Raw genomic sequence first — 13,101 nt, forward strand, 5'->3', positions numbered from 1 at the left:
ATCCGTACCTAATATTAATTTAATAAGTAAAATCCTATCACCCTTCCTATGAACCTCAACTACATTATCTATAAACTTACGACTCATAACAATCCCTACTCCATTCCTATTCCTATTTATTCCTGTATACCAAATCTTATATCCCCAAGGTTCTATCACTTTTACTTTCTCACCTACCCATTTGGTCTCTTGTAGACATAAAATATCAATCTTTCTCCTACACATAACATCTACTAACTCTACCAACTTATCAGTTAAAGACCCTATGTTCCAAGTGGCTAACCTAATTTTATGGTCTTGGACTAACTTCTTTACCCCCACCCGTCCAACAAAGTGAGGGAACCCTTGCCTATTTGACACCACACTCGGGCACCGGTGTGACGCATCGCTTCCGGGCGACGACCTAGCAACCCTTGCCCATTTATCACTGCCTCCGGGCCTATAGAGTACAGCGCGTCGCTCAGTAGGGAACGCCCCAACGAAATTCTCATATTGGTTCATATTCATAGGGTATGACAAAGTTTTTATGCTGGCTGTCACAGGCCTACCGCAACCCTCCTCCTTTATCCGGGCTTGGGACCGCCCCAACAAATATATGAAATAAAAAATATTCCCACTTGCTTCTTTGCTTCCCTTTATCAGCCGCCCCCACAAACATAGTTTCAACATACATGTAGAGGCAGACCAAACAAACTGTGAACAGTTTCAAATGATGAGATCATGCTACACAAACACCCATCATAACTAGGAAAGTAAAAGGTGTGGATTCAGGTCGAATGTGGGCAATACCAAATGCAACTAATTGGATATTGACTAATCGGAGTCAGATTCAGAATTAGATGGAGGAAAGGTAATAGTGAATCCATTCAAATACATGTAATCAATTTCAGCTATCCATTGGGATCAGATACATGTCAGATTTGGTTAAGAAATCATAAACTGAATCCAAATCCGATTATGATGTTTTCTTTACGAAACCTGAATCCAGGTCGTTGAATCCCTAAAATTCATACCCCAGTTTTTCCTCTTTCATACAGGAGCACAAGTAACACAAACAACTTAACAGTGATTAACAATAGAATAATCAAGCCCGTTTAACTTGAATAATTAAGAACTAGTTGAACCCACCATAATAAAATGAATGATATAATAACCAAGATGCCCTTTTGCATTGGAACCCATATCAAGCAATTAACATAGCAATAATATCCCCATTTTATCAGTAGCTAAAACACTCAAAATCCTAGCCTACCCTATCGCCCTTAACATAAGAACTCCGATTCAAATCTCCAGAAAAAACAATTCAACAGGAAATCCACAAAATTCATAAAAATAGCACAAACGCTAGAGAATGAGCCAAAAAAACCCTACAAGAAATCATATCCACAGTAACAACGAACCTTAGGGTTCCTAACACAAAATTTATAAGAATAGCACAAACCCTAAAGAATGAGCCAAAAAAACCCTACAAGAAATCACATCCACAGTAACAACGAACCTTAGGGTTTCTAATGACACCAAATGACCTCATTCATACATTGATTTTAGGGTTCAGAGAGAAGGTACATAAAGGGGAACATGATGCATTTCACATTCTAGATCTTAGGGTTCAAACAAAATCCAACAAGGGGAAAATAGAAGAAACTGAGTTAAACAAGCATTAATTTCCATTCCTATACTTTTTCTAGGGTTTTCACTCACCTGAGAATCACCTTCACAGATTGCAGCCATCCTCATCAGAGAGAGAGAGAGAGAGAGAGAGAGAGAGAGAGGAACAAAGAGCGAGAGGGAGGAACAGAGGAAGAGAGGGAGGGAGGGAGAACGAGATCAGGAGGGATGGGGAACCAGAGAGGGAGGAGGGAGCGGTATCAGGAGCAAACTCCCGATATCTCAATGCATGGAGAATTAGGGTTCCCACCTAGGGAGGTGGAAACTCTATTCAGGGAATTCTAAAGTTCTAGAATTCTCTTTCTTAAAAAGGATGAGGCATCCAAACAAGAGAATCCTAAGTTTTAAGAAACGTGAATTCTCACATGTATCCAAACGCGCTCTTAAAGAAAAAGGAGGTTTAATTGGTTTAGTGTTAGATTCAGTCCATCAATCTTGAAAAAAAGGCCAAAAATTCACTTTGCACTCTCATTTCTTAAACAAGAGCTTCTTGTTCTGTACAACAAAAAAAGAAGAAAAGGAAATCAAGCAACTACAGTGAAGTAATATCCACTTGACCAGCAAGTGATAGCACCTTTCACAAGTAAAATAATCCCTGTGTGGTAACAACAATCAGACTTGAACCAGCATGCATCAGAAATCATAGTCTATGTCGGTTGCATTGGGTGATGCCGAGCGGCTAATCAGCTGTCCGTGCTCATCGTAGCGATCGAGGTTCTCACATGGTTCTGGGAAAATGCTACCATACACACGTCCATTGACGTAGGAGCACTGGAAGATGTGTTTTTTCTTGTATTGTAACCCAACAGACATATCTTGGAACACCACATTCTTCACAGGGATCTCATCACTGCCTTGAATCCTGACAGGCACGCGAACACTCCGGCCATGGATGGTCATGAAAGTTATGTCCTCCAGTGTGGGAAGCGCCTTTGGGTCGTAGTCCTCATCAGGATGCTCGTTGTAATCAGTTTTGATGATGATCCCAACCCGGACATCGTCGAATGTCAGATTCCGATAAGAAATCTGCCGCACATAGCCACCTCTCCCTGGTGCAGTCTTGATCCTGATTGCACGCTTCGAGTTCCAGACATGTATATTCTCCATGGAGACGTTAGAAACACCCCCGGACATCTCACTGCCAATGGATACACCTGCACTGCACAATGTTCATAGGATTTTTGCATTGTCATGGAAATGACACTAGTAAGAAGATGCAAGCAAATAAAACAGATGTGAGAACACATTCACACATCCATTGGAAGTTACTACTTAATGAAGATCGATAATTAATACAAAGGGTATTTGTGTGGACCTCAAAATTTACTGCAACAGTATGAAATCTAATTTTATAAATATAATCAAACTTTCATGCAACAACTATGAAACAGAAAATCTCAGATATGTGCACAAAAAACCTTAGACACGTGCATACTGTAAATGGTGAAATTGTTAAATTTGAGAATGATAATTAATAGGTTTTCTCTAATATCCCAACCACAATTATGGGACAAATGGGAAAGTTGATGTAGGAACTAGCTGATGATTTAACAGGTTTTCTCATATAACTCAACTACAAAATAAGACAAATAGAAATGTTGTCGTACAGAATGTTAGATTGTTGAGCTACCTCATGATGCTGAGAGAGCTTTAAGAAGCAACCATAGATCAAATGGGTTATGAATAAAACACCTTACCTTACCATTGAACGCACGACAATATTACGGATGTGAATGTGAGTGGATGGCTGATTATAAGCAATTCCATACTGGTCCCAGCCACTCTTTATTGCAATACCATCATCACCAACACTAATGTAACAATTCTCAATGATTACATTCTCGCATGAGTCTGCATATAGCAAATACCACAGTACCAGATTTATTATGCTGATATTTCCGACAAAAGGCAGAAAAAAGGGAAAAAGAAGTAATCCTCAGAAAAGTGTTTTCTTCCAACAAAAATAACCAATCAGATGACCTCTTCAAAGCTCACAAAATGCTATAAACTTTTCCCTGGGTGAGGTTTCCGGAGATGACACCACAAGAATGACGACATAAGAAACTAGGATGGCAGCGCTATCACACAAACACTCCATTTGGCTGTACTCCTGTATCTGCACTTCTGCAGCTGTATCCATGTGACATAGGATGGCAATCTAAATGATGTAATGGTCTTGTTTCCAGAAAACATACATAACAATATTGTACAAGTAAACCATTTCAACAGAAATAAGAGGTCATTACATTTTTCTTTTGTCCATACTGAGAGGACTACATGATTTATGCAGTCTCAGGAAAGAGTGGAAATAATGGCCAACAATATGCATCTACTAGAAAATAACACTATTCAGTTCTTGAAACCACACAAATTTATAGGAATAAAGGAGAGTGGAGCCTGCCTATTTCAAGAGATTAAGGCAAAGAAGCATCGACTATCAGAGACAGTAACTTGAACCAGGGCAGATAAAATGAAGAAAATGGAGAACGTTTGAAAATTCTGAAATGTATCGAAGCGTGTAATTATTTCCTATATGTAGCGCTGTTTCAACACACCATACAAACAATTTGCAAGTGGCCATTTATTGTGGCAATTAGAAATTTATAAGAAACAAGAAGAAACACGTGCTTACCTGGATCAATCCCATCTGTGTTTGGAGCACCATGTACAGGAGCCAAAATTGTGACCCCAGAGATGTTTACATTCTTGCAGTCGAAAGGGTGGAGAGTCCAAAAAGGAGAATTGCGCAGAGTGATGTTTGAGATCCTTATGTCAGATGACCACATAATCTGCACAAGAGGACCCCTAGTATGATTCAGAAGCTTTCGGCGGTACTTCCGCCACCATGTTTGACCCTGTCCATCTATAGTGCCATTATGGCCTGTGATTCAAGAAAAGGGACACAAGCTATCAGGCAAACATATTTTCTACTCAAATGCTGGCAGCGCAGAAAAATGACAGGGACACATTTACAAGCTTCAATTTGGCAATGACACAACCATTGAAGCCATAGAACACTAGTGATTGTAGAAACTTAAATTACATTTCATAAGCTCCTGATACTAATTACTGCTGCCTATTGTTTGGTTGGGAAATTCCTCATCAATGTTTTGCTCTCTCAGTTGCTGCAAGAAAGCAAATAATTGATGAAGAATCCAGTTAAACTGGAAGTGAATGGAGATCTGATCACTGCACAGAGTTGATCTAATGTTTTCCTCAAAGCTCCATTACATGTTTTAAGGTTGGAAAAACTGAAATTCAGAACCAGATATTTTATTCATTAATGAATAAATATAAATACAAATGAAACTTTTGGCAACTATTTAAACTCCTAACTTGTTTTCACTGGTTATGGCAGTCCTAGATCACTTCCCTTCTAATTTGAATAACATCGTCTATTCTTTGCATTCAAACAAAATTCAGCAGGCATCTATCTAAAAATGCAGTTCATGTACATGATGAACAGCAAAGAATAGTGCATAACTGCAAGTGAAATTAAAAGGCATTGGAACTGCTGCCATAATAAATAGCTGAAAGTCTACAGCTGATGGAGGTCTTCTTATTACATGTGAACTATCTACGAGAATATCTAATAAACCCATAGTTACTGGATTTTTCAATGTTGGATCACAACCTGCAACCTATGGACTGCCCCAGATTGCAGGTCTCTAGCTCCTGTTCTTCATACCCAAACCTATAAAAATGTCACTTGAGAGTTAAGACATACCAATGCTTATTTGGTGTTTACTCATATTAACATTCATTAGTGATAGCACACACACACACACACACACACACACACTTGTGACCACCAATCCACCAGCTAATAGAGTTCGTAAAGATGCAACGACAAAAGCACCCCATAAACAAAATTCAACCTGTTATTTCAACATCCGTTAGGTTTTGACCATGGATCAAACTGCCATATCGAGGTCCAGGTTGCTCCCTCCCATATCCATATGATGGCAATGGGGGCATCAATGGCCAGTACGTTTCATCCTGTCACAACAAATATCCAATTTGACACTAAATGATGAGTAAACTGTTCCTGGTCAGCCCCAAAATCTATAAGTAAAACTTGATTCTAGAAAAGGAAAATTTAAACCTTTAAATGGAAGTAGTTGCTACAGCCACAAAATTGACCAGTATTTCTGAAAACTGTCATCTAGCAATATAGCACAACAAAACAAAACCTACTTACAAGTAAACAAAATTGAATGAAATAAGTTAAAAGAATAAGATGCAATCTGACCAACGTAGAAAATCCTTCATATTAGCCAATAGCTAATGAAGGCACGTACCCCGAAAATCAAGCTAAAAGGACATTTTGGTCAGGCAGGCAACCGCCAAGTTTTGAAAGAAGAGAATTGCCCTCTTTCTTCTTCATTTTCTTTTCTAATAACCACAGAATTGGTTGAGCTTCAAAGAAGAAGTGGTCTACAGCTCAGGAGTGATAATGGAAGAGCAGAAACAAAAAGAACATCTTTGATTATTTCATAAAGATAAACAAAACTAGTACAAATCATAAATGCTTGGTTTGAAGAAAAAGAAGCAAGCAGATGCCAGCAAAAGAATCCATTTGGGATAAATTAGGATTTCTTGGTGTAAGAAAGCCACAGTCAAAACAAACGGGCAAAACCTTCATCGAGTGTCAAGATTCTGGATCATAACCAATAAAAGAACATATATATACTAATCTATCTTTTCATCCTCACTAAAGTAATCCCTTTAATGAGTCCAAGAGATTAGAGTTGACAATTATATTCTTTAGTGACGAAGGTGATATACCAAGATTATATGAGAGAGAGAGAGAGAGCAATTTTAAATCCCTAACAACTTAAAAAATAATGAGGTAGTTTCATGCATTAACAGTCATTCATATGACTGTTTTAGTAATTTTATATGCAAGAATGACATACATTACGATTAGGATGACGATGATGATAAGGACGACGACGATGAAGATGATGATGCGCACAATGGAATCCATGAATCACGTCACAGTAACTAAAAAGGATGATGATGATGATCACATAACAATAGTAACGAACATGATAATGTACATAATCGAACCTGCGAGTTACATAACAACTAAAACAAGGACGAATTAGATGATGATGCTTACCTCGATCCCCAGAATCACCGCATCTTCAGCGAGGAACAACGTCATATGGCTGGTCAGATTGAAGGGCGCCGTGAGCCAGACGCCGGGGGGGACGTTCAGCTGCCCTCCGCCCCTTCTCCCGTGCCTCGCGATCTCCGCGACCGCCCTCTCGAACGCCGCGGTGTTCACCGTCCGCCCGTCCCCGACGGCACCGAACTCCCGCAGATCGAACACCCTTTGCCGGAAGCTCGGCGCCGCCGGGCCGGCCGGCGAGGGAGCCCGCAGGAAGATCCAGAGCCCGTCTCCGGCGCCGTGCTGCCACAAGAAGACCGAGGTGAAGCCGACGATCCAGAAGACGAGGAGGACGGAGCGGTAGCGGGAGGAGAAGAAGGACGAGGAGGAGGCCGAGATCTGGCGCTGGAGCTCCGTCTTGCCCCGTTGTAAGCCGGCGAATCCTAGCGCGTCCGCCATTTCCGGCGGCGACAATCGGGAGGAGGCCGGATCGCCGGATCCGGAACGAATCGGAGAGATCTCGAGGACGAAGAACCGGCGAGCGGATCCAGAGATTAAGGAAGCTAGAATTGGCGTTAGGGATTCCTCTTCTGCTTCTTCTTCTTCCTCTTTCTTCTGTTTCTTCTTCTTCCATGAGGAGGAGTGTTCTCGAGGGTTTTATTGTTGAGGAGGGAAAAGGAGGAGAGAAGGAGAAAGGTTTACTGGTGAAGCGATGGAAGCGTAGGATCGAAGGAAAAATATAACGTCTCTCTCTCTCTCTCTCTTGAGGAGGGTAGTTGGGAGAGGGAGAGGCCGAAGATTTAAAATTTAAAATTGGGTGTTTCAAACTTTCAAAAAATAAAAAAAGAAGAAGAGAATGATAATTTAGAAATATCGTCATTTTACCCAATGTTGAGAGATATTAATTCTGATAAGATCGCGATATTTTCGAAAAGTATCGTGGTCTTGTTTTGATCTACATGGTTTTAGTTTTATAATATTTTAGAAATTTTTCTTCTACGAGCTTAATATGTATATATATTTTATTTATTTATTTAAATTTAGATATGATGATATTTACAATGTTTTTTCTTGAAAAGCAGTGCTGTGGAAATGTTTACAAGTCAAGGCAAGGTACCGGTGTTTTCTTTAGGTTTGAGGCTTTGTCATAAATGTGGAATTTGATAATCCAAAAAGATCTTCTCTCTAAAAAAAAGATACTCTAAAAATATCATGATTTTATTGATAATCGCATTTTCATCACGATAAAAATAATTTTTTAGCATTTTTATACTTTTATATATGTTGATATTTTGTTGAGATTTTTCTTTCGAAAAAAATATATTTTGTTGAGATTTACCTGAGAAAAATCAATATTTCCAAAATATGGCGAAATTCTCAGATTTTGTGACATTGGTCTCAGGTAACGTAAAATCCCTGTTTCCAGCTTTCTTATAAGCACGTTTGAAAGGGAAGATTCCTTTTCAAATATGCAAGTGAATCTCATAGAAAACGCATCATATTATTTATAATCTTATGAATCATTCTTTTATGTTTGTTTTTTATTTTATGAAATAGTACATGATTTTATTTGTCACGTTTGGTTTTCTACTATGGATATTATATTCAACTGACTTGAAACTTTATATAAACTAAATACGTCAAAAGAGTAGGTCGAAAATATGTGCATGTATGAGAGAGAGAGATTTCATAGGAATCAACATCATACAGAAGGAGGTATGACTTCTATTTCAAGATTACTTTGACTAGGGATCTATTTTCTAATAACGTGAGAAAATCTATGTTTGGTTGAGGTGTTATATAAGAAAACACTCATTAAAAAGAAAAAAGAATCGCTTTTTCTCTTTCCGAAACATGGGTGTATTAGCATTTAAAATTAAACTTAGATCCATATTCAACTCTATTATATCGAATCTAATTTACACTTGAACTTGAATTCGGACTTGTAAGTCTATTCGGATTCAGATCTACCATGATTTAGTTGTATCCAATCCAGATGCGCCCCTAGTCTTAAGGTCAGTCAGAGAATCAATATAAAAAGTTTCCAAAAGCAAACTACATATTTATGGCTTGTAAACAAGCTGAATAAGCTGAGCTTCCAAGTGTTCAAGCTTGACTCATTTTTATGGCAAGCTGAGGTAAATTTGAATGATGACAACACTCTTTGTTTAATAACATATTAATATACTTAATCAATTTTGAAATGATAATCAAAGTTCCATTTTTGATTAATATATCCACCAAACTTTTTACCTTAAAAATACATCATCCTTTTTTTCCCCTAACTCCTTAGGCCATGCTTGTCCTAACTTCTTCCTTTCAAACAACAAAATCGATTGACAAATACAATCCTTGCCTTGCAATCTTTGACACTGAATCTATATTTAGCTAGTGATATTTTCATGAGATTAATATGGTATTTTTATCTCTATTGTTAGCATTATCAATAAGTTTATAGTGTAAGAGAAATGAGGATATTTGCTTAAAGGTGACATTTGTATTGGCTTTTTCTGTTAACTTATCATTTATTTATTTATTTTATTTATTTTGGGTGGCGTCACAGGTATGCAGTAAAATGAGTTTGGGTCAGAGATATCTAACTGACCCCAATCCATTTAGTGATGTTACCTCCGCAGGTCTGATCACATATATTTGGTATTGAAGGATCAGGTTTGGTTTGGATATCAGAAAAACCAATTGCCATTTGCAGGATCATGTGCGCTCCTTCTAGATCTGATTAGTTGCATCATTGGGCAGAGCATGTCAGAATTTAGAAAAATCCAGATCCCTTTATAACAAGAACAAACACAGATATATATATATATATATATCTGTGTGAGAGCAAGTTGGAGAATAACCCCATGATATTTGAACCTGAGACCCTAAGTTATGATAGTATGACTTAACCATCTACCTATCTCATTGGGCCTGCCTATATGATTATAATGTACTGAGATGAAGGCACCGGATCAAACCCCACTGGCACACAGAGCTTTCAGAGGTGGGTCACGTAAGGCAGGGTGGTTGTGGAGCTCCACCCGGGGTTTTCCTTGCTTCGGCGAGGGTTCCTCGTCATAAAAAAATGATTATAATGTATAAAATAAGGAGAGAATCTGATATCCTTTTGGGGTCATTACTATTTTTGCATTTTGATTATGGTAAACAAGAGCATCATTTATGTGAGCACTTGGGAGTGTTTTATTGACTTGGAGTCGGTTTCATGGTTAAATACATTCTCAAATCTAATCTTTTCTTCATATGTATTAGTTTGGTTAGTGTTTTTTTTTTAGGGAATAGTTTGGGTAGTGCTATTTTGACTTAAATCAATTTCACATTGAATGGATACTCAAGTTTTTCTTATTCCATTCATGTGGGTGCAGTTGAGTGTAATATTGTTTTTACTTGGGTTGCTATATCTATCTACCCTAGCTAGTCAAAATTATTCACATGAAGTGAAGGAAAAAATATATAAATAAATAAAAAGATGGCAACTAATGGTCATGTGAAAGTAAGAAAACTCCAGTTAAGGCCAACCTTTTACCCCTAATAAAAAAAGGGCATCACATTTCTGAATTTTCTAATATGCACCTTTGTTTATCCGGAAAATGTCAAATAGAGACCTACTATCATTGACCATTAACTCAAGTTGAATCTTTGTTGAATTAACTTAAAATGATAATATCCTAAAAAATGATTACAATACTTACCTTTCTCTTTTCTATTATGACAAACAAATACTTTCAAATCCAAAAAGATATAGAAAACTCAAAAGGATAAGGTTTCCCAAGATGATTTGAGGTTAACCTGCTGTCTATGTTTAAGGAGTTTTCAGAAAAACAGAGGCCCATCTCAGGAAATTCAGAAGCATGAAGCCCTTTTTTGAGATTAGGAGTAACAGGTTGGCTCCTAATGGAATTTTGCATAAAAGTAAAAAATGGTGAGTGCAGCCTCTCTTCATCTTCAGCTAATAACTCGTTTTATTTTTATTTTTTTGTCTTTTAAAGTTATTATTTCCAACAAAAAAAAATTCATTGCCATATATGGAAGTGGCTCCGCGTGGTTGGAAGGAGCTATCAGTAATGGTGGGACGTTGCAGGTTCAAAACCCAGTGGTACGTTGAATAATAACTGGTGGGGTCTGCCTAACCCCAGCTTGCCTTAAAAAAAAAAGCAAAATAGCAAAACTCCACGTCCTCAATATGACCTTATCCTCAAAGGGAGAAAGACTTTTATGGTTGGTTGCCGTTTGATGTTAACCCTCCTCCTCTATTGACACTAGCAGAATAAGAAACCCTATCAGTAGCATAGTTTAAAAATCAGAAAAAAATAATAATAAATTGTAGATGCCAGAGACCAGAAACTTAAGAGTAATTTGAGGTGTGCCTCACGTTTATCTTGTTTGGTTGAGTTGGCCCCAACTTCCTTTAGATTGGAAGGCTAACCAAGCTTAATCTTCAGGCCCTAGTCTAATAAAATTGCAGCAGGTCCTTAAAATACTGGACATCTCTCTCTCTCTCTCATATATTAGTTCTCTTCTCCACTGAAACTTTTCATCATAGGGTTAATGCCATCAAAGATTTGATGACTCACTCAGATGTATGTTGGTCTGGCATAAAATGGAACTACTTGATAAACAGCAACAATCTAATAAGAAACAGATGGTATCCTAGTGAAATCCTTGCTCTTATATGTGTGCTCAAAAAAGTTTTATCCTAGTGATAGCCTAGCCCTTGTACGTTCTCAAAAAAGTTTTATCACAACTCTTTGATCAAGTGTCTTCTTTCATTTGGTACAGCTCATAGATCCTAGGTGGATGCTGAAGTTTTTTATGATGAGGAACCCTCGCTGGTTAATGGGCATGTCACCTTGCAAGGTAAACCTCGGGTGAAGGTCACTGACACCCAAGCCCTTATGCAGCCCACATCCACACAGTTGGTGAGAGTCGAACTTGGGTTTGTGTAGGTCTTGGAATGACAAACTACCTGACTGGTTTCCTTTCAATGTGGATTTTTTATTGAATTGTTTACCCCTGTAACCAGTTTTCTTAGAAGGTTTGCTTAGAAGGAAAGTGAGGGCTTACCTTTCCCTGATGCTGACATGAAGGACTAACCACCAAAAGCCACAGGCGATGCTTTAAGGATGGATATTTGATGCACTAGGATCTAAGATCCTCAAGGATCTTGAGCTGAGATCAGATCTGAGGATTTCTAGTACGAAACCGCCGTCCTATCGGGCACTACATGTCCACTGATAGGTTTTTGTCTTACTGTAAGGATCCCAAATACAAGGATCTGAGATATCCAGTTTGAGAGCTTGGATCAAGGCATGCACCCCAATGCCTTGATCTGCGTGTCTGCTAAATCTTTCTTAGAGATCTGCGGTATTCAAACTCACCCTAGGAATCCTATGTGGTGTTTGCTTGCCACCTTAGTAAAGTTTGCCCATAAAGAAAAGATAAATGAGTTTGAATAAAGAAAAGATAAATGAGTTTGAATAAAAGGAATAGTTGGGATCAGTAAAAGATGTTAGTTAAGTTGAGAAATCTCCTACCAAGTTATGACAGATATGGCATCCCTAGGCACTATGGAAGTAGCCAAAAAAATCAACAACCACACCATCACTGTGCTTATCAATATCGACTCCACATGTCATGCCCCAAAACAGACTATGTAGTTAGGTCTTATGGTGTGACTCTTAGGCTGTTCATTACTGTGTTTGGGCCCTAATTAAGCCCAGTGAGGCAAAAATATAAACAACAAAATGAACATTTATAGAGCATTTCAAAGAAACTCCATCTACTACATCAAAATTTTAGTACAATATCTAATACAAGCCCAAGTTATTACTTAATTGACCTACTTTAATGAGCAACAGGGCTACAGAACAAGATGGGTAGTCTACCTGGTTGGATTTTGGGCTCTCTTAAAGGGATCCTTGCATCATGATCTGGCAGGCATGACATGGTTCCTCTCCATTTCGATGATTGTTTTTGTTATTTTATTTTATCTTATTTTACTTTATTTTTTCTGTTTCTCCCATGAGTTTACATGAAATATTGGTCAAGACTTGGTTGAATCTTGGCTTGGACATGATTTAATTCCCAGCCATGTGGGTTCAATCTTAGCCCTATAGCATCTTTCTGGTTTATTCTTGCATAAGTTCAACATGCAGCTTGGGAGTATATTTGTTAGATCAACTAATTTGGATTGATGAACCCCCATTTATCTGATGTTAGATCCATTCAACCATAATTCGATTCCCATCAGGTGTGTGGGTGCCTTTCACTGGTGAGCTCTGTAAGGGCTTGGGTGTCTGTGA

General features: G+C 38.2%; 1 protein-coding gene across 1 annotated transcript; it reads right to left on the bottom strand.

Moving 5' to 3' along the window:
• Positions 1-2,103: 2,103 nt before the first annotated feature.
• LOC149831399 (putative polygalacturonase) lies at positions 2,104-7,357 on the bottom strand. Its single transcript, XM_090012049.1, has 5 exons — positions 6,794-7,357; positions 5,547-5,667; positions 4,301-4,549; positions 3,366-3,519; positions 2,104-2,827 (listed from the first exon to the last, which is right to left on the bottom strand). Exons 1-5 carry the CDS (start codon positions 7,241-7,243, stop codon positions 2,302-2,304), a joined length of 1,500 nt encoding a protein of 499 aa, XP_089868175.1. The 5' UTR covers positions 7,244-7,357; the 3' UTR covers positions 2,104-2,301.
• Positions 7,358-13,101: the final 5,744 nt, after the last annotated feature.

Source organism: Nuphar pumila, chromosome 7 (genome assembly GCF_984573655.1).
Source record: "Nuphar pumila chromosome 7, dmNupPumi1.hap1.1, whole genome shotgun sequence".
Classification (NCBI taxonomy): Eukaryota; Viridiplantae; Streptophyta; class Magnoliopsida; order Nymphaeales; family Nymphaeaceae; genus Nuphar; species Nuphar pumila.